The sequence below is a fragment of the Rhipicephalus sanguineus genome, chromosome 8 (assembly GCF_013339695.2).
Source record: "Rhipicephalus sanguineus isolate Rsan-2018 chromosome 8, BIME_Rsan_1.4, whole genome shotgun sequence".
Lineage (NCBI taxonomy): Eukaryota > Metazoa > Arthropoda > Arachnida > Ixodida > Ixodidae > Rhipicephalus > Rhipicephalus sanguineus.
This window is the reverse complement of record NC_051183.1, coordinates 72,845,959-72,868,587: the sequence shown is the minus strand read 5'-3', so window position 1 is coordinate 72,868,587 and position 22,629 is coordinate 72,845,959. Positions and strand designations below refer to the sequence as shown.

The 22,629-nt window shown below is 48.5% G+C and overlaps 1 protein-coding gene across 1 annotated transcript in view; it reads right to left on the bottom strand.

Moving 5' to 3' along the window:
- Window positions 1-4,382: 4,382 nt before the first annotated feature.
- The window catches only part of LOC119403322 (venom metalloproteinase antarease-like TtrivMP_A), a 77,024-nt gene continuing 58,777 nt past the window's right edge, over window positions 4,383-22,629 (bottom strand). Inside the window, exons 8-9 of the mRNA XM_049418276.1 lie at window positions 20,010-20,145; window positions 4,383-4,556 (exon numbers count right to left, since the gene is read on the bottom strand). Coding sequence (XP_049274233.1) covers window positions 4,383-4,556; window positions 20,010-20,145 — 310 coding nt within the window. The remainder of the gene's footprint in view (window positions 4,557-20,009; window positions 20,146-22,629) is intronic.

Sequence of the window (22,629 nt, the reverse complement as noted above, 5' to 3'; positions counted from 1 at the left end):
CGAGAAGGCACTTGATTCGGTGGAGACATCAGCGGTCATGTAGGCACTGCGGAATCAGAGCATCGACGAAGCCTGTATAAACATAATGGAAGAAATTTACAGCGGATCCACAGCCACTATGGTCCTCCATAAAGAAAGCGACATAATCGCAATAAAGAAGGCCGTACGGCAGAGAGACACGATCTCTCCAATGCTATTCACCGCGTGCATACAGGAGCTTTTCAGTGCCCTAGATTGGGAAGAATTAGGCGTAAGAGCTATTGAAGAGTATCTCAGTAACCTGCGTACATCTAGTAGGCATTCTAGAATAGTTTGAAACAGCCAGACTTATGCGCACGAACGCTGCTTTTCTTGCGACACGATTAAAGGTGATGCGCACGGGACCCGATTAGGCCATCGCGTAGTATTCTTGACGGTGAAACTGAGGCATCGGGGAAGTATTTCGCTCGCTCGGCCATCGAAGGCCCTTGCTACAATAAACAATTATGATTTTAAGTCAGCCAGGAACTGCTTGACTTCAACTAAATAAGAATATTAGATGTTGATGGTGTGCAATCTGTCAGCTGCGCTATCATGTAGGGGTGGAGGTGAGGGTGCTACCCGTGGTCACAGACGCTACACTGCTACCGGCGGTCGTGACAATTGGTGCGCAGCAGTGACAAAACGCGAAGGAACGAAGTGTGCTTACTAGATGTCACGACCGTCGAAAACAATCTAGGCTCTGTGAGCAACGCTTACGGTTATGGAGACATGGGCGGCGTCACGCGAGTGATGCCAGTGAGTCCACTACCCCTATTATAGTTCGCTGCACTACGCCATAGCCAGAAAAGCAAATCGCGACGTAAGCAAGCGCTTTTCTACGACGCTTCCTGTAAAACATTGACCGTGTATCTACGTGCTCCGCTGCAAATGCCGCCTAAAGATGATAGAGGAGGCGCTGCGTGAGATATGGACGCCATCTGGCAATACGTCGGCAGACATGAGCTTGTGCTGAGGATTTTCTTCCCCCGTGGCAGAGGGCGTTCGTCGGCGCGCATAGCATGGCATTTTTAGCGCAGCCACATTTTCAGCGCAGGTTAAGGAACTAGGATATTACCTATCTATGTATTTTCTATTAAAGGAACACACCACCTAATACTTACCTAGTGATGTTGCGCCTGAGATGTGCGTAATATTTACTTTTTGATCGGCAACGTTCACAAGTGAACGTTGTCACAAGACAATGTTCACTTAGAGGCGGTGAAAAATCACAGGTGTATAAAGTTTTCGGAGTGGGGCAGTGAGGATCAGGATGTCCACTAAGAAAAAAACGCCAGGCCTGCGCGGAAAGCGCAGCACAGTCAGAGCGAAAGCTGGAAGAGCGGCATTTCTAAAGCCCGTTATAAACTCTCTTGTTGCTACTAATACAAGTGCATTAGCAACGTACCCACTACGCCACAAATCATAATTTTTGGGAAGTTGGGAAGCACCCACCACAACATTATTCGTTATTCTGCGGAGATGCGAGGTACCATCTGTGAGGCATTATGTACACTTTGTTATTGCGGTGGTTGATGACGATGAAAAATTACAGCTGAGCCCTTTGTAATGGGTTGGAAGCTTTAAACGACCAACTACTTACGTAATTCATATTGTTTGACGCCCGGTCGTCATTTAACTGTCCCACCACACTTTATAATATACGTAACCGGAGAAACGAAGAGCGAGAAAGAGAGAGGGAGAACTAGCCTGAGGAAATGGATCATGGGAGCCTTACGGGCTTCCTTGGCAACCAATAGAAGTGCACTTGCCAGGAACCCATTACGCTATAAATCATCATAATTTTTGTGAAGTAGGGAAGCAGCCACTATGGAATTTTCGACATTCTGCGGAGAACCGCGGTACTCGCTAAGCACCTGTAAGGCATTATGTGCACTTTGTCGATGCTGTGGCTGATGACGATGAAGAATTATCGTAGAGGCCTTTGTAATGGGTTGGAAGCACTGAACAACCCACTCGTTGCGCAATTTGCATTGTTTGATGCCCGGTTACAGAATTCGCGTTTGCGTGACGCCTGGTTGTTATTTTACTCTTCTACCACACTACATTACATATGTTAATGTGGTTCCTTCCCGACATGAAGCCTGTATAGGGTCTTCTTGCAACGCAGTTTCAAGCACCGGCATGGCCCCGAGGTAGAACACTGGGCTACCACGCAGAGGGCCCAGGTTCGAACCTCGTTGCATCCTGGAAATTTTTTCTTATTTCCTTTTTTTTCTTATTTCGTGCGATAGCGGTTACGGACACCGGCGACGGCGGCGGCGGCGTACAACTACGGCGCCAAAAACGGCCGTTGAAATGATCTCATAATAGCTTTCGCTGTAAAAAGTAGACGCCTTGCACATCGGAGTAGCCTAAAGGGATTGCATAAGAGACCCTTGTGAGTTTTTTTGTGGGGCTTATTGGAAAAAACAAAAATGGACGAGCCGCACCTCACTCGTGCTCTATGTTCTGGTCAAAATTTCCAGCATGCTCCTGTTTCATTTTTTATGGCGGGGCTTCACGTTTGTCACCTGATGCTCGCTCCTGTTTTTTTCCGCCATGATAAAGAGCCTCCTGCCGGAGCCGATCGCGGAGGATACGCTTCCTGCCGCGTGTTGCGACAAGGCACAATGGGAGAGCGCTCGCCGCCGTGCCACTTATTTACGTGACATGAAGATACCAGCTGCTCGGAGGCAGCTGCGAGAGCTGTGTGTGCTTACAAAGGAACGCCACGAGAGCGCTGGACACGGTACCTAAATTTAGGGTAGAACAGGCAAGGGAAGGGCAGCGCGTTCGCGGTCCACGTGTCAGGCACTGAATTATAGGAGGCGTTGTCTTATATGGGGGAGTGGAGTAGGAAGAGTGAGGCTCGCGACACTTTGGGAGCGCCGGAGGGTGCACCCTACGTGGCCCCTCTTCTAGGATGTACTTGAGTGGAAAGCTGTGTGGAACACAGCCCAGAGCTCGCGCAACGGTAGGAAGGAACGGGAGACAGCTTGTGGCTAGGAGAATGTGATGTCAAGATGCCAGGTATTCGCGGTACTTTAGCTGAGTTTAAGTTATGACTTACGCACTTTATCATTACGACCCTTGGCTTTACTCACCCTACTCTATTTGCAGCGAAGCTGTGTACCTCTACCCCACAACGGTTTCCTCTCCGTGGCCAGAAACGCCAGGCCCCTAAATCATCAACAGACGCTCGCGCTCGCGTGATGCTCTGCTGTCAGATGCGCGCACTCCTTGCGTTTTCACATCGGACGAGGAGGAATGGCATTCGGAGAGGTGGACAGACGAGCCGACGAGCACGTTCGCTGTGGACTCGTGCACAACTTCAATGCCAAAACTAAATTTCGAGCTCTGGGTAGTTTAGGGGCAATTTAACAGTTGAGGTCAAACGCTATATCTTTATCTGCAATGAGGTATACACCGTAGAGCCCAGTACTTGTTTCAATAAAAAAAGCACAAAACAAGCAACAATACCTCAAGGTGGATGATAAGGCGCCTGTGAACAATGCGAACACCCTCCCAAGTGTTCCCGCTAAAGGTTGAGTTGCAGCTGCTTTGCACTTCACATGAGGGCTTCGAATGGCGTCAAACGGCTCTTTCTTGTCCACGCGCGTGTTTCCCACTTTCATATATAAATGGGAGACTCGTCTAGAAACTCCTTGAGTTCACTCTAGAATTGCTATGGGAAATTAAACAACCAGAAAAACAGTGTGAATACAATGCTCGACAAAAGGAACAAGTTTAGCTTGCTGAAAATTGTCGCTGGACTAATCACGGTATACCACAGCGACCACAAAACGATTATCACTACTGTAAGGGCGTTTATTGACGGCCCTAAGCGACGATGCACTACGGCGACAGTCAAGACGAAGCGCGGACACGCAGCACGAGAGGCTTGCTCTAGGAGAAGGGCCGAAGAGGACGACCCACTAGAAGGCGCTCGATAGGACGACCAATTACAGGGTTCCAACTATTTGCTACAATTACCCCGGGTACGAAAAGGGAGCCGCCTGGCCACCGAACAGCTTGTCACTATGAGCGGGTCATGGTAAGGCTTGAGGCGCTCCACGTTGACAATGTCGCGCCCTCGATGACGCAGGTAGGAAGATGGTTCAATGAGTTTGATCAGATAGTTGACCGGGGATGTCCGTTCGACGACATGGTAGGGGTCTTCGTATTTGGGCAGTAGCTTGGAAGAGAGCCCAGTTGCAGTGGTAGGGACCGAGAGCCATACGAGTGCTCCAGGAGGAACGTGGGCGCCGAAGTGGTGGTGTCACCATGAATGCTCTTCTGCCGCTCTTGGTCATGCGTAGTAAAGGTCTTGGCAAGCTCGGGATACTCATCAGCAAGTCTGCCTATGGCAGAAAGAGGTGCACACTCATATCGATCCGGCTTGTGCTTTGAGGGGCGGCATTGTAGGCGTAGGTGACGAAAGGCACAATAGCATCCCATTTTGTGTGATCGGCGGCGACGTACATCGAGAACATGTCGCTGAGCGTGCGGTTAAGGCGTTCGGTGAGGTCATCCATCTGCGGGTGGAAAGCAGTAGTTTTGCGATGAACAACGTTGCACTCTTAGAGAATGGTTTCGACGACTTCCGACAAGAAGACACGGCCTCGATAGCTGAGGAGCGCCTGGGGTGTGGTGCAGCATGAATCGGTGGAGCAGGAAGGAGGCAACATCGCCCGCTGTAGCCGCTGGGAGGGTGGCAGTTTTGGCATATCGCGTAAGGTGGTCTACAGCGACGATGTCCCAGCGGTTACCAGCCGACGTCAGAGGAAGTGGCCCATACAAATCGATGCCAACGCGCCCAAACGGTCGGTCACGCCAAGGTAAAGGTTGCAGACCTGCTGGTGACACGAGGGTTCAGGTTTTACGGCACAAAGAATTGATGCAAGAGTGAACGAACTTCTGCACGTAGCGGTAGATTCTCGCCAAAAGTACCGTTGGCGAATGCGATGGTATGTTTTCGATACCCCAGTGTGTGCTCACTGCGAATCAGCGTGGAACGATTCGCATATGTCAGAACGCAGACTGCGGTGTATTGCTAGTAGCCACTGGCGGCCGTCAGCGTTGTAATTGCACCGGTGAAGGAGGTCTTCGCGAATGGCGAAATGGTGAGCTTGACGACGCAAGGCGCGAGTGGATGGTGTTGCCGATGGACCAGCGAAGCGATTCATTGATCGTTGCGCTGTTCGGTAGCGATGGTGTGAATGTCGATTGAAGAAACGGCATTGTGAGACACTGAGCAGTGGTTATTGTCGTCAGGCAAGGGGGAGCGACAGTGTGTCGGCGTCGGCATGCTGGCGTCGGTTGCGGTACAGCACGTGGATATCGTAGTCCTGTAGGTGAAGTGCCCAGCGGGCGAGGTGGCCTGAGGGATCCTTGAATGACGACAATGAGCACAGTGCATGATGGTCGGTGATGACATCAGATGGGCGATCATACAAATAGGGCCGGAACTCCGTAAGGGCCTATATGATCGCCAGGCATTCCTTTCCGGTGACGGTGTAATTGCTCCCGGTATTAGTAAGCGTACGACTTGCATATGCCACGAAATATTCAGGGAACCCTGGTTTGCGCGGCGCAAGGACAGCGCCAAGGCTAACACCGCTGGTGTCTGTGTGTACCTCTGTAAGGGCCATGGGGTCGTAGTGGCGTAGTATGGGAGGCGACGTCAACAAACAACGGAGCTTCGGGAAAGCGTCGTCGAACTGTGACGACCACGAATGGAGGGGCCCGTTACTTCTGAGGAGCTATGATAGTCGCGAAATTTCGAATGAAGCGCCGAAAGTGGGAACACAGCCCCACGAAATTTCGCAGTTCTTTGACGGAGGTAGGTTTCGGGAACTCGGTCACGGCCTGAAGCTTGGCTGGATTGGGGAGACTTCCGTCCTTCGACACGACGTAGCCGAGTATTGTCAGCTGCCGTGATGCAAATCGGCACTTCTTTAGATTCAGTTGCAGACCAGCGTCGCTCAAACGCGTCAACACATGCCGCAGGCGTTGAAGATGCGTGAAGAAGTCCTGAGCGAAAACGACAACGTCGTCGAGGTAGCACAAGCATGTGTGCCATTTCAGGTTGCACAGAACAGTATCCACCATGCGCTCAATGGTGGCGGGCGCATACACGGCCCAAACGGCATGACGTTGAATTCGTAGAAGCCGTCGGGCGCGACAAAGGCGGTCTTCGGTCGAGCGTCACCAGCCATAGGTACTTGCCAGTACCCTGAACGTAAATCGAGAGATGAAAATAATTCTGCTCCTTGCAGGCTGCCAATCGCGTCGTCTATTTGCGGTAGTCGATACACGTCCTTACGAGTGATCTTGTTGAGTCGTTGGTAGTCCACATAGAACCGCACAGAACCGTCCTTCTTCGCACCAAAAACGACAGGAGACGCCCAGGGGCTGTTAGAAGGTCAAATAACATCGCGTCAAAGCATGTCGTCGACTTCTTAGTTGATTACACGGCGTTGTGTGGGATATACGCGATATGCACGTTGCCGCAGTGGCGTTTGGGCGCCACTGTCGATTCCAAGCATAACACCGGGCGTGCGGCCGAGGGAAGTTTGAGGGACATCGAAAGAAGAGCGAAATTCTTCTAAGAAGCCCAGAAGCTCGGAACGGTGGACCAGCGTAAGGTGGTCAGCAATAGAGGAAGCAAATACATCAGCGGGCGATGAACCAGACGTCGAACAGAACTGAGCATAGGGTAACTGAGGCAGTGCGTGTCATCTGGTTCGTCCATAACTTGTGCGTCTTCGAGGGGTTCCACGCTGCCGAGATATTCCCCTCGCACCAACGTAACACTGTACGGGGATGGGTTGATAACAAAAATTGACGTGCTGCCCTGAGTGACTTGCGCGGTCGCGAAAGGCACCAGCAAACCATTCCTCGTGGAAACATGGTCACATGGCGAGAGGAGTGCAACGGTGTCGGAGAGAGTGGCGCAGTAAACTGACACCGCCGTTGACGAGTTTGCAGGCACTCTGGTGTCGCCTTTGACGCGTACCTTGCTCGCAGATGGACCATCTGCCGGCGTCAAGTCAGAGAATGGTGAGAGCTCTATTTCGGCTGGTGCGCAATGAATTACGGCGTCGTAGTTGGAGAGAAAATCTCATCCTAGGATGACGTCGTGAGAGCATGCAGGAATTATGATCAATTCGACGGCATACAGAGGATCCTTAATCATGATGCGGGCTGTGCACACTACTATTATCTAAAAGTAACAATAAAACATACTCCCCCCCCCCCCCCCCTCAGCATGTGTGGTGTTACAGCTTCGCTGTCCAACCACCTTCATAGCGTGCATTTATTCCATAATTTTTATATGCCTTTTGCCGCTGTGGTTCCAGTTGTGTAATTTCTGTTTTTGCTAGTGTCTTATACTAGTTTTTACCAGTGACGACGAGCCTGGTTCTTGCTTGTGTTCTACCTTTATTGAATTTTTTTATTTTCCTCTCTACCCGCCACGGTGGTCTAGTGGTTATGTCGCTCTCCTGCTGACCCGCAGGTTTCGGTTAGAATCCCCGTCGCGGCAGCACCACTTTCGATTAAGGCGAAAGCGCTTGCGGCCCGTGCAGTTAGATTCAGGTGCACGTTAAGGAACACCAGGTGCCCGAAATTTCCAAAGCTCTCCACTACGGTGTCTCTCATACTCATATCGTGGTTTTGGACGTTCAACCCCGGGAATTATTTTTATTCTATTTCTTTGTCTCTCTTTGTACTCGTTTTCTCGCCAGTTTGAGTTATTACATCCCGCACCGGACAAATAGGCGCAGTGGGAGAGCGCGCACCAGGCTCACGTGTGCGGGGCACTGATCTCCTCTAGGAGGAGGTCGCGTGAAGCGCGGGCGTGAAGGCGGTGGAAGTTGTCCGCCTTGTCTCTGAAGCGAGCACGCGGCCACTTGATTGCTTGTGGCGGGCCAGTGTTTCTTTCCTTTTTGAAACGATGCCTGCCTGTAGCTCTGTAAACTGCTACAAGCTGACCAAGAAAGTAGTCAGGAAAGCCGTTTCACGCGAAGGTACCTCGAAATTGTATTAAGTTTTCCTCATTTTAATTAAAAATAGCAATGAGGTATGATCGGTTGGTGGTGGGACCTGCCCTTAAAAAATGAATTCTAAGGGGAGGTTGAGCGCATTCCTCCGCTGTCACCATATGTTGGCAATATAAAGGGCTACATTGCAGGCTTTGCGTGTCTGATGCTACGGCGGCCGTTCACCTGTGCGACGTGCCACTGGTGTCACCGTGTCAGCAGGATGGGCGTCGCATACAAACGATGGATACGTTTATTTCCTCACGAGTGCAGGCGCCATGAGGCATGCCCTCAATACTGCCGAACGTTGGAAAATAAACCTAGTTTTGAGACATCGCTGCATGTCGCGTCGGTCTTGCTGTGTCGGGATGCTGAGGCATCACGGTCTGCGCGGTCGCACGTCGCCTCAGTGTCAAAGAGATGTTCATCAAGATTCATGTGGTAAAACCGTGGCGCTCTACAGACGCCACCATCTTCTATGGTATACACCTTTCAGACAACAGTGAAAGTATTCCGACAGCAAGGCGAACTTAGTGGCGCCCCCCTGCGCATGCAGAGAAAAAAACTGTTGCTGATTTCTATAGTGTCAACCATGACCCAGCTTTCAAGAAACCTCAAGAAATATATCCAGAGCTCATGAGCACATGCTTCAGCCAGCTGCTGAGTCCACCCACTTAATGCCCCGTGTGAAATGCGTAATCGCATCGTATATGAAGTTTGGGGTTGTTGGTATTGCAGTGCTATCTCCTATCAATTCAAGCCGCCATCTTCCTCTGAGCTTCTGTAGTCTTTAGTTTACTGCAGACTGTACTAGTCAAGATTCTTACCCGAAGCGTAATGCTCATCTCCATTAGGATGAGTGTGCAGCTGTCAGTAACTGCAACATGATAGTTATTATAAATGCAGGTCCCTGTCTCCTTATTTATTAGGCGCGAGCGCTTTACGGTCCCGGCCTGTCCTATGCTGTCGTAGCTCGGCGTAACGCAGGCAAACCACAAATAGCATAGGCATATGTAGAATAGTGAGCGCATGCTCCCGCCAAGGAGAAGTCTGCTTCTTGTTCTTCGAGCGCCTTGATGATGATAAGTGTGGAGCATTTTAGGGGCCCGGGCTGTCGTATGCTGTGGTATGGTAGGCTAGGATTAACGCAGGCAACACCACGTATAAAAATAGAAAAAAGGAAGACACCGACACAAAGAGAGAGGAAGAAAGGGAAAAACTAGGAAGAAAAATGCCACGAGCAAGAAAGAAAGAAATAGATAAAGAGACAGGAAGAAATAAAGAGAAACAGAGAGAAAAAAGACAGAAAAAGACAGAAAAATAGAAAAAGAAAGAAAGAGACGAGGAAATAAAGAGAAAACCCAAAAGAAACAAAGAAGGCCGCCCAGCTCCGCACTTCCATCAGGCATGGTGCCTCTAGTGCGAAGCGGTCTTAATTTTTAAGCTGCTCTCAGCCTCATAAACTATAAATGTAAGCACTATTTTACGTTCGCGCTAAACGATTGCTACTTCTATGCGGCAAAGGAGGGAACTGCGCTAGTTGCTACGCATTCCCTATTCAGGAGGAGCGCGCTCTCCGTGACTTATTTTCTTGCGCTGCCATTCCCCGAAAACGGAAATCCTTTTTAGCTTGGTACTACTAATAACGCGACTCTTCGATTTAGATTTCTTGAAGCGGTTAGCTGGGCTTCTTGGAATACTAAAGTATGATGCCTTTTCAGCGCTTAAAAGAAATAGCAATATAATGCAGACAGACAAAAAATGTTCTCACTATCATTCTGCCTTTCTTTGCCTAGTGTTTTTCCTGTAGCTCTTAAGTACTGGGAGTGCATGTAACTTTAATGTTTTTTTTTTTACTTTACGCACACATGTGCGCTTGGGGACAGACAAGGCGGCATTTCTGAAACCGTTCCACCATAAGCAAAAATAAACGGCACGAAGCGTCGTAAACAAGCGATGAGTGCGCATATTTTAAAGGAAAGAAGAAACGTTCTCACAGCGCAAAACCACCACGTCAAGTGGCGGTTTTGATAGAAAGGTATCTGACAGAAAGGCGCACTTTGAAAGAGACGCCAGACTTATGTGAATACATTTTTTAAAAAAGTATGTGGCGACACAGTACGCGCAAACCCGCGCAGCCTCCGCCTCGTCACTATCTAGGCCAGCGTGACACGGCTGCATGCTACACCACGCCTCAGATAAGGGACAGCGCCCCCGCTGCGTCACCGGAGGCTTACGTCACCGACGGTGGCTATAAAACCAAGCTGCCAAGCTCAGAAGAGATCATTTCCTTCGCTACCCGACTGAGCGCAGCGTCGGTATGCTCGCCCCGCTGCTGCTACTTCGCTAATAAACAGTTGTTAGGCTTTATGTTGGGATGCGTCCTTCCATCGACACGGCATCCCACAAGTACATATAACCTAAATGTATTTGCATCTGTGCCTGCCTACTCCCCTGTCTTACTCTATAGCGAGCATAAAAAGCCCACCCCCTCCAAAAGGTTTCTGCACCATCGTGTTTTTGCACTCCCTCTAGGATCGAAGGCATTTCGAGCTCTGTGCAGCTCACCCGGTTTTGTGATGCTTACGTGATCGGCCCACCGATTACGGAGACAGTGCAAAGTGACGATTTCGTATGATGACGTCATTACAACGGCGATGTGACGCAATATTGACGTCGCAAGTTTCGGCGATTGGTGACGTCATCATGACGTCATCACGTGATGATTTTCCGCATCACCCGTGTTGCAGCCGACGCCGACAGTCAATTTACGCGCTTGATGAGGCACCTAAGGCTTTGCATGCATAGAAATTTTGCATGCTTTGCATGCATAGGCATCTAAGGCTTTGCAAGCAGAGCTTTGCATGCATAGAAAAGCGCAGCAGGCGGCAGCTTCAGGGCAAGCGGGGGAACTTCCGGTGTCTTCACAAGCTCGCGCCTGAAGCAAGGAAGGCACCAAAGAAGACGACGTGATGTTGCTGTGTGCGGCACGCTCTCCGCCATCTTGTCTAACGCTTAAGCGTTGTGTAAATACATTGTAAATACGCACTGCTTCCCTGTGTGCCTTCACGTAATATTTTGGTGGAGGTGCTGGGTAATATAGCTCCAACGGGGTCCACAATATCATCCTATGGTGTGTAAGAGCATAGATAATGCGTAGGGTCTGCGTTCATGAGCCGGTAGTCTTAAACACGTGATGGAATTTCGTCTATGTGTTAAAACGATAATGAGATATTAAAGAGTAGAGGTGATAAAAATGCATTGGAAGCAGGAAGCGTAGACTTATCTGCACTTCAGCTGGTGGCCACTACTGCTTGTATAAGTGGAAATATGAATGAACAAATAAAAAAAGTGACAATCCAATATTTCTTTTGAACGGCTACTCTGAAAGTACTGTGTCCTAGTACACTGGTGGCCACTCAGTACGGCAACAACTAGACAATGCAATAACCCTTATCTGCTCTTATTCACTTTCGATATATTCCCCATGGCTCTGTGATCTTTTTCAAAGAAAACGTACTTCAGTGTGCCTACGTTAGCGTTATACAGACATGAAGACATTTGTTTCCAGATGAGGGTCACTAGTAATAACAACAATTTATCCTGCCTTTAGCAATTTCGGTTTTTAAGCTGTGTGTAAAAGTACCATAGAGTGGCAGTCGCTGCCCCATCGTGACCCTGCCATGTAGAGGAGCACTTGTCATATGAAGAAATCTGTGTACAAAATTTGTGCACATCCGACGACGAACACAGGCTTCTGTCAGTCGTTACGCCAAGAAATCTTTGGCACAATACAGCTTGCCGGTACTACAGCGAATATTATTAATCAATAAAGAGAAACTTGGTGCACTGGCATAAGAATTATTTACGAGCATGTCTCTGTCTGCCAAAAAGGACCCTCGTACATATAATTGGTGGCGGAACCAAGACGACTACCTCATTCATCTTCGTCATATAACCCAAATGAAAATACATTTTCGGGCGTATTGCTACAGCATCTGCGCTACCTCAAAGTTTGGTCAAGCAGACCGAGAAATATCCGGCCATAGAGTTAATATACTGACTCTAGAGGAAAAGCTCGCCATAGAGCCCATGCAATCAAAACCAGGGAGTCGGAACGAAATGTTTTTCGCTTCGGTTTTAGTTTCGTTCCACCGCAAAAAGTTCCGTTCCGTTTCTGTTCAGGAAACGGAACGGAATGCTCATTCTTCATAGTCTCGTGGTACACGCTATACACATCTGTAAGGCATTATGTGCACTTTGAGCTGTGACTGATGATGATAAAGAATTACGGATGAGCACTTTGCAGTGGGTGGGAAGCAGTGTTGCGGAATATATGGGCGCCTCCATTTCATTTCAGATTCATTGCGGGGAATTTCATTCCTTTCAATTCCTCGGAATGAAAAAACAGCCCATTCGCACTCTGGGAATGGCCGGGTAGTTCAATTCCATTCCTCTAATTCCTCGACGTAGGAAAGGCATCTGATAGTTTTATCGAGTTATTAATAAACGCCCCATAAAGTTGATGTCATCAGATGCATTAAGAACTGCAAAAGTACGCAAAACACGTTAACAAGGTTGAGGGATAGTTACTTGGTGACATATCTCGTGCAGTACAACCACCTACTAATTCCAATAGGGACAGTTATCCAGCTATCTATAGTATTTGCATGGTCAGCATGTTTGAACGGATGGTGGTGTTTGAATATTGTTTATGCTCAAATGTGCTAATGCCAAAATGACGACGTAGCGTATTTTTATGCTGACAAAAGTAGTATTCAAGAAGACTAAGCAGCTTTGCCACGCGTCTCGAGCGGTCGTGATTATGGAGAAAATTAAGATATGGTTGATGGGGAACAAAACCCTCTAGATCTGCTATTAAATGGAACAGCGCACTTCTCGAGCACCTTGTGCCTTTGCATCGAATGCGCAAAACTGGCCGCACTGCTCGTCAGCACTCACGCTTGTCAAGCGCGCCTCGCAAGCATGGATGGGGTGAGGAGAGCTTTCCGTGTTCACCTGTGCGCAGGTATGCAATGTCTTCCTTTGTGTCGGGTACTAAATTGCTCGTGAGATAAAGATCAGGCTGTGCATAGAGTATGCGCCACTTTCGTTTGGGGGTTTCAATGGGCAGAAATAACTTGTTTCTCCCTTCGATATCTGCTGGGATAATGCATTTGTTTGTACACTCGCTCACGCCTCGGTTTCTAGTAGGCGTGTAGTTTATAAATGTACCGTGCTTGTAATCAGCCAAGTCATTTAAAAATACTGCTTTATGGTTAATTTCGAGGCTCTGACTTACTAATGTTTGAAGTTTGAAAAACAGCGCGTAGACGAAAACATGCTCTATTTTCGGAAAAAGGCGTAATTCCATTCCCATTCCATTCCGCGCAAAAGGCGATTAATTCCGTTTCCATTCATTTCCTCCAAGCGTTGGCCCCATTCCATTCCGGAGTCGCGAAAATGTGGAATGATTCGGGAGTCATTCCAATTCTGGTGAGGCAACTCCGCAACACTGGTGGGAAGCATTAAACAACACACTCTTTGCGCTATTAGCATTGTGTGATGACTAGTTGTTACTTTACTCTTCTGCCACGCTATATTACATATATTAACACGATTCCTTGCCCGACATGACACTTGTATAGAACATTTTTGCGAAGTAGTTACAATCCCCAGCGTGTCACTGTGGTGGAAGACCCGACTGCCACGCAGAGGGCGCTGGTTGAAATCCCATGCGATCGTAGAAATTTGTTTCTCATTTAATTTTTTCTTCTCTCACGCGATAGCGGTCACGGGCACCGGCGGCGGCGGACAACTATGGCGCCAAAATCAGCTGTTGTGATCTCATAACAGCTATCGCTGTAACAAACTTCAGCGCCGACAATGTCTTCTCTAGGCTGGCCTGCGTGACGGGCACGCATAAGTCCACTTGCGTTAATATAGACATCTCTGGTTGCCACTGTTTTCGTTTTTCGCACAACTTCAACATACCTTTGCTTTGGAATTCCTGCCTAAGGTACGCGCTAGTACTGTACCCTGAGATATGCTCACAATGCACGAGCTCAGTTTCTCCGCACTAGGTAGTTTTCTTGTGAACCGAAAAACAATTGAAAAAAATTTAGGTTTTACCCCGGAACGAAATAATAGAAAAAGTTTCGGTTACGTTTTCGTACCGGTCGAAAATATTGTTTTTTCGTTTTTCGTTTCCGGTTTTCGTCCCGTTGCGACGCCCTGATGAAAACCTATAGCTGCATGGGTTTCGCCATGATGGAATAAAGGAACATTGCCAGACCCTGAGACGCTCGCTATATTTTACGGTAGCAATCAGTTTTAATTTACAAACGTAGCCAGCGACGAGCTGTTCAGGGAACATCAACTGTGTTTTGATGCGTGAATCCGTGTGTTAGTGTAGCGTTGTCTGTGCAGCTGGCCCGACTGATAACAGTTAACATTTCCATATCTTTGTACATGGTTTTTACTAGGCACCCACTACCAATAATGCATAACGAATAAAGTTTCTCCGTTCGCTGACACAAGGGTCACTCGACAGATTCGCAGCTCGAAGCAAAGTGCGTAGGCCGTGGTCGCGCGATGCTTCGACTTGCAATGATGAAACACCTGTATCCACGTTCTTGTTCAGGTGATTGCTGCCGTACTAAGCGCAGAGAGCCATAAAGCAGAAAAATGTTGATTGCAGCGTGCAGCGGCGAATGTGAGTGAGACGTCACCCGAAAGCTTCAATGAAAACTAAAGATACACGGCACACGAAATTTTATCGCCGTTAAAAAGACTAAAAACAACTTCGCTTGCGCCTAGTTGGTACATAACTTTCAGTCCTTGTCTCATCTCTTCTTTGCCGTCCGCCCATTGCACTGAAGTTTTCAGCTTGAAAAAAAAGGGCTGTCACATGAAGTCGAGTGGTACGTGGCAACAGACAACGCACACAACGGGACACTATGGCAACTGCGAGATACACGACGTAAACGAAGTTTCAGGGGCTTCAACACGACGCGGGAACTGGCGCAATCGGCTGCGAGCGCACTCTCGAGTGTTGGTGTTGATATGGTGGCGCTATCTAGTAAACCAGCCTGCAAACGCTCCTCTCCGCCCACAGTAACTTGCATAAATAGCCGTCGTAATCTTTCGTAAATGTATTAAAAATAAACAGAAAACAATATCCACGCGTTTTTAATTGTGCAAATGCTTCTTTAGGATTGATATGTGATGGCAATAATGACAACGTTCCAAGATGTCAGCGTTCTTGTGGTTAGCGATCTCGCGGCCCAGCTTTTCCTCTAGAGTCAGTATATTAACTCTATGTATCCGGCCCCATTCCTGCAATGATGCGGCTGCTTATGCCTTTGAACTTCCAACATTGGGCACTGTCCTCTGTACAAGTTTCTTCACACATTCCCCGTAGCAGCACGTATAGAATATGCCAAAAGCTGAGATTATCCAAACCGCTGTACAGTACGTTGCCGAGAAATACACGGGTTCAGCTCACATCGTTATCAAGAGGTCTTGCTTTGATCATACTTCGTCAGATGGTTTATACGTAACATCAACTGATCAACATTTATCTCACCATTTAACGGTTAACGTCAAGCACATCAGCCGAGCTTTATGTAACAAAGGAAGCCGTTCTTTATACTTTGAGGCAACGAGCTGGACGCTGAATAGTTTTAAATGGATACTGAACGAAAACCGGAAGAAATGACGGACACATCGAAATTCTACTCGGAAGACACGAGCGTTCCGATATACAGAGTTTATTTTGCATATTTTTGACGGTAGGCTGTGTTTTCGGAGGATTGGCGGCGTGTGGCGGCTGCACGCCAGCATGACTTACGAGCCGTGACTTAACATGTAACCGCGGCAGTTGCCGCGTGCTCGTGTTCTAGGCCTGATACTTCTATTTCTCCACCTCTTCTTTACATCACACTCTCCCCATTCCGCAAAGGCGCTGAGACGTGCCCCCCTATTTAGGGACATTATCCCGCGCGGGAGCATTGATTGCGGCAGACGCCGTTCGTAATGGTTCTAGGAGCCATAGTGCAGGCTGAGCGGGTTCAGAGACATGGGTAACAGCTGGCAGTGCTGTCATGCCCGTTCCGGGTACATGAAACATCACCATACGCCACCTCCTTTAGTTCACGTTGCAGCCGCTAGATGCGGCTGTTTGTGAAAGACAAATTAGGTTCGTTATTTCCCGCTAGTTTCTGGGTGAAGTAAAGGTTGTGTCTACCGATTTCAGCACCCAATCTTTCAATTTGGCTGAAAATCTCGGCGGCCGAACTTTTCATCAATATCAATTGATAGATTCGAAAGCGGTCATAGAGGGTGTATGTGACGTGAATGCGTCTCACGATCAACATCTAGTGACACGATACATTGGCTACATATGTCGCATGCTTCTCGTGACGCCGTCATGTTGCATTGGATTCACGAACACTCCAGCATATACGAAAAAGAAAAGAACAGACCTGGCTGCCCATGAAGGTTTTGTATTCGGCGAATATGCTTCGCTAAATCAGAGGCTTCACCAATGGCAAGACACCACACCCGGATAGAAAGGCATCAATAATAGAATCTTTCACATGAAGATATCTTGCTCCGTTCCTGTACCATTGCCTAAAATCGACTTCTTCATCACCTTCATTGTCACCTTGTGATGCACTATCATCGACTTAGCCTCAATGCTGTGTTCACCGATAGCTACATGTGCTGCCTTTGTTTACACTAACCCATATTGTGACAGCCCTGCTGCATTAGAAACAGTCTAACATTTGTTGAGGCGTTTATTGGACGGTAGTCGGCGACGATATGCAATGGCGACAGTCAAGGCACAAAAACGGACTCAGAGCGCGAGCGCGAAGTGCCAAAGGCGACGACCCACTAGAAGGCTATACAGAGCGCAACCCATTACTCATTAAAGACTTCGCTACAATTTCCCCGGGTACGAAAAGGGAGCCGTCCGGCGACCTAACAGCTCGTCACTATGAGTGGGTCATAGTAGGCCTTGAGACGCTCCACGTTGACGATGTCGCGCCCTCGACGGCGCATGTCCGAAGATGGTTCGATGGGTTCGATCACGTAGTTGACCGGGGATGTGCGCTCGACGACCCGGTAGGGGCCTTCGTATTTCGGCAGTAGTTTTGTAGAGAGGCCAGTTGCAGTGGCAGGGACCGAGAGCCATACGAGCGCTCCAGGGAGGAACGTGGGCTCAGAAGTGGTGGTTCCACCGCGAATGCTCTTCTGCCGCTCTTGTTCCTGCGTTGTAAACGTCTTGGCAAGCTCGCGACACTCTTCCGCAAGCCTGGCTGTGTCAGATATCGGCGCACACTCAGTTGAATCCGGCTTGTATGGGAGTATCGTGTCGATGGTGTGCGACGTGTGCCTTCCGTACAATAGGAAGAAGGGTGAAAAACCAGTTGTACTTTGAGGGGCGGTATTATAGGCGTAGGTGACGAAGGGCAGAATCGCATCCCAATTTGTATGATCGGCGGCGACGTACATTGAGAGCATGTCGCCGAGCGTGCGGTTAAAGCGTTCGGTGAGCCCATTCGTCTGCGGGTGGTAAGCAGTAGTTTTGCGGTGAACAGCACGGCACTCTTTTAGAATGGCTTCGACGACTTCCGACAAGAAGACACGGCCTCGATCGCTGAGAAGCTCCTGGGGTGGACCGTGACGCAGCATGAATCGGTGTAGCAGGAAGGAGGCAACATCGCGCGCTGTAGCCGCTGGGAGAACGGCGGTTTCGGCGTATCGCGTAAGGTGGTCAACAGCGACGATGGCCCAGCGGTTACCAGCCGATGTCACAGGAAGTGGTCCGTACAAGTCGATGCCCACGCGCCCGAACGGACGGCAAGGTAATGGTTGTAGACCGGCAGGTGACACGTGCGTTGAAGGTTTTCGGCGTTGGCAATCGAGGCAGGAGCGAACGAACTTCTGCACGTAGCGGTACATCCCTCGCCAGAAGTATCGTTGTCGAATGCGGTGGTAAGTTTTGGATACCCCAGAGTGCGCGCATTGTGGATCAGAGTGGAAAGACTCGCATATTTCAGAACGCAGACTGCGGGGTATTACAAGTAGCCACTGGCGGCCGTCGGCGTTGTAATTGCGTCGGTGCAGTAGGTCGTCACGAATGGTGAAATGGTGGGCTTGACGACGCAACGCGCGAGTGGTTGGTGTTGCCGACGGATCAGTGAGCAAGTCTATCAGCGAGGCGATCCATTTATCCTTGCGTTGTTCGGTAGCGATGGTGTGAACGTCGATGGAAGAAACAACATTGTTAGGTACCGAGCAGGGGGCATCGTCGTCAGGCAAAGGGGAGCGCGAGAGGGCGTCGGCGTCAGCATGCTGGCGTCCGTTGCGGTACAGCACGCGAATATCGTAGTCCTGTAGGCGAAGTGCCCAGCGGGCGAGGCGGCCTGAGGGATCCTTCAATGACGACAACCAACATAAGGCATGATGGTCGGTGATGACATCATATGGGCGGCCATATAAATAGGGTCGGAACTTTGTAAGGGCCCATATGATCGCCAGGCATTCCTTTTCGGTGACGGTGTAATTGGTCTCGGCTTTAGTAAGCGTACGACTTGCATATGCCACGACATATTCAGGGAATCCTGGTTTGCGCTGTGCAAGGACAGCGCCAAGGCCAACACCGCTGGCGTCTGTGTGTACCTCTGTAGGGGCCGTAGGGTCGTAGTGGCGTAGTATGGGAGGCGACGTCAACAAACGACGGAGCTTTGCGAAAGCGTCGTCGCACTCCGACGACCACGAATGAAGGGGCCCGTTACTTCCAAGGAGCTTCGTCAGCGGTGATATGATAGCGGCGAAGAGCCAAAGGCGACGACCCACTAGAAGGCTATACAGAGCGCAACCCATTACTCATTAAAGACTTCGCTACACATTGTTCAATTTCCAGCCATGCAGAAGAGAATAATCTTGGTTCTAAAGTACAACATGCTCAACTGTCCAAATGCCTATAGATCTCGGGAAAATAGAGCAATGCTGACGTCAAGCTCCTGTGCTCGCGTCAATTTACTGTACAATCACACGTTCAAGTGACAACACTCAAGCCTCGACTGAAAAGAAGAGACATCCAGTGAATATATGTGATATTTATTTCGTACGTTCATTGTAGTTTTGGAAGTAATAAGCCAAACAACACCACAGAACCAACGAGTCTTTGAAGCTACGCCCTTTGAAATCTACGAGTATAATCGACTCCCATTTGGATGTAAGAACTCAACCGCTTGGTTCCAGAAGATGATGAATGACGTTTTGCGACCGTTTCTTGGGAAGTTTTGTAACGTGTACATTGACGATATAATTGTTTATTCCCGCAACGAGGACGTACATTCAGACCATCTTGCTAGAGTACTTCAAGCACTTTGTGATGCCGAGCTCAAGATTAAAGAGAAGAAGAGTGAGTTTTTCTAAAGAAAAGTTGTGTTTCTGTGCAGATTATTTGATGGCCAAATCAAGACAACGAAACAGGAATCCGTGGAACGAATAGCAAAAATGCAGAAGCCGTATGACTTACACTCTTTGCGGGTATTTCTGGGTTCGGCCGGGCATTTTCGGTCGTTCATTAGAGATTATGCGACAAAAACCAAATGCCTCACAGAAATGACTAAGAAGAATGTTTCATTTCAGTGGACAGCAGAGTGTGATTTTGTTTATCACAGCCTGTGAGCATCAATTCATCTGATCCAGCTCTCACTCTTCCAGACTTCAAGTTGCCCTTCGAGCTGAACACCGACGCTCCTTATTATGGCACAGGTGCAGTGCTTTACCAAAGAGATACAGACTGTCCGCGGAGCCGGCAACAGAGGGTCGTCGGATACTATTCGTACACCTCTAAAGCTCAACTACACGACTATAGAGAAAGAAGCCTTGGCAGTCCTAATGGCCGTACGCTATTTTAGACCTTACCTGGATGGCAGGAGCTTCAAGGTCTTCACGGATCATCAAGCCTTGACTTACATCCTTAACCACACAGAGCCTAGATGAATGATTGCTAGGTGGGTGGCCGAACTCCAGCAGTTTACATTCGTGGTCCGTCACAGGCCTGGGGAGCCCCTAAAGGATGCAGGTGCACTTTCGAGACTTTTGGTCATTCCTGATCAAGAGAACATCAACGCAAACCTGTTGTGGGAGGGGATTGAAAAACTCCAGTTCCTTGAAGGAAAGTTCGCAGTGCCCGACACAATGGTGCCTCGAATCTTGGAACTTCATCATGACTCCTCACACTCAGGCGGACATGATGGCTTTTGGAGGACTTATCGCAAGATCCATCAACGTTTCCAGTGGAAACACATGAAAGATGACGTCCAGCGGTATCTTCAGTCGTATCATCAATGTCATGTTCACAAAGCCAACTACCTTCAGAGAACGGACGAGATGGTCTTGCCTCAACACTCCGGCATACAGTTTGAAGTTGTCCACGTGGATTTTGCAGAGCACAAGAAAAAGGCTGCTGGAGTAGGAAGAACACAGTCTTTCCTAGTGGCAATAGACCAGCGCATAATAACAGTGGCTGCACGGCCGGGAAGAGAAGACGCGAATAGTGTGATTGCTCTCTTGAGCCGTGAGATGTTTAAGAGTACAAAACTCGTGATATCAGAAAATGGACCAGCATTTCTAAGCCAGCGTTTGCAAGAGTGGGCGAAGCGACGTGGAGTTACTTTTGCGACGCTGCGCGCCGTACCACCTGCAGGAAATGGCATGGCTGAAAGAATAATACGAGATTTGAAGCAGTTCATTTCAATGTACCCAAGTTTTCAAGGCGGATAGAAGTGCTGCTTGGAGACAGCTGTTGTTCATCACAACCGATCGCACACTGCGAGCATCGGCTGTAGCCCGTATTTTGCGGCATTCGGAAAGGCACCAGTGCTTTCTGCTGATCAACAGCTTCGCATTGCTGACTGCCTGCAATTGTGCGAAAAGCGAAAAACTTCGGAAGCATACCAGCGATATCGGGAAGATATGAAGAGAAACTTCGACCGCCGCCACAACACGCGGATACCTAAGATACAGCTGAACGATCTGATACTCGTCAGAAAGGGCCTTCCCGGCACGAAGCAGGTGTATTTGGGACCTTATCGAGCGGTGCAGACTGCACTGCAACAAGGCGTTCTCAAGAGGGTTGGTTACGTCAACGACGATGGTGTGCTGGAGTTTGCGACTGTTGGAAACACCATAGCCTAGCCCAACGTGTATATATATATATATATACGCGTGGCAATGCGTATATATATGAGTATATAGAAAAGATGATTCTAGGTCCGGGTAAATATACGCAGTGAAACAGACGCGCGTACGAAGCGATTTATTGACGTTTCGGCCGCGGGTCCGGCCTTCATCAGGTTCTGGTGAAGGCCGGACCCGCGGCCGAAACGTAGTTAATCGCTTCTTACGCGCGTCTGTTTCACTGCGTGTATATATATATATATATATATATATATATATATATATATATATATATATAATCATTATCGATCAGCTTACAGCGCAAAAAAGACGAGTCTGCAAACCAAGGATGTGGCGACACGAGCGCTGACTTTCAACTAAGGTTTATTGGAAGGAAGGGCACGAATAAATACATAAGATGTCAACCGGCTATCAACCGTGTAACTACGCGTGTGCGTCGGAGTCATCCCGGTGATAACCAAATTACTCAGGGCACGTGGAACACCTACGTGCGTCAAAAATATACATAAACACCTTCTCTTATAGTTCACCTTTTCTGGCGATGAACTATAACCAACTAGCCCAGATTTCCCTTTATATATATATATATATATATATATATATATATATATATATATATATGCGTGTGTGTGTGTGTGTGTGTGTGTGTGTGTGTCCGTATGTATTTATTATATATTTTTTCTGCTCTATCTTCGCACACGTCAATGTTTGTTACGTGTCACCCTTGGATGCTTTATTATGTACCTGTATTTCTTTATGTACACCTCACTGTTAACGGATTGTCGGCACTCTGCATTTCAAAGTTGTTATCTCCCCCTACACTAATGCCCCACGCGGGTGCTGTAGGTACTGTAAATAAAGAAAAATAAATAAGTATAGTGCTTTTCCGGAGGAAACGTCCAAGCTCTGGGCACATTTTGACCTGCATCACGGCCTACAACAGTTTAATAAAATTGTGGTTACCGTGAAATATCTGACTGTATGAAGCACGTAATGAGACATTACATTACATTAAAGTGGAGTTGGGTGAAAAAATGAATGGCATTTATGTAAAAGCTATCTATGCCCTGCCTACCCCACCTAAGTATCGCAGGTCAAAATCGATTAATTAGATAAAAGAACAAAATGTACTAACAGTTCACAGTCGACGCAACAAGGAACCATACGTTTTGTTCGTTGTGTGGCCCAGGCTATGTCGAATACTTCTAGGCAACAGCATTGCCACGCGTTCGCCCTAGCGTTCAGAAAGGAGCTTCCGTGCTTTACCGATGTGAAGCGCCATCACTCCAGCCTCTGAAAACATCGCTTGTCGCACGTTCACCCACAAAAGACGCACCCATTC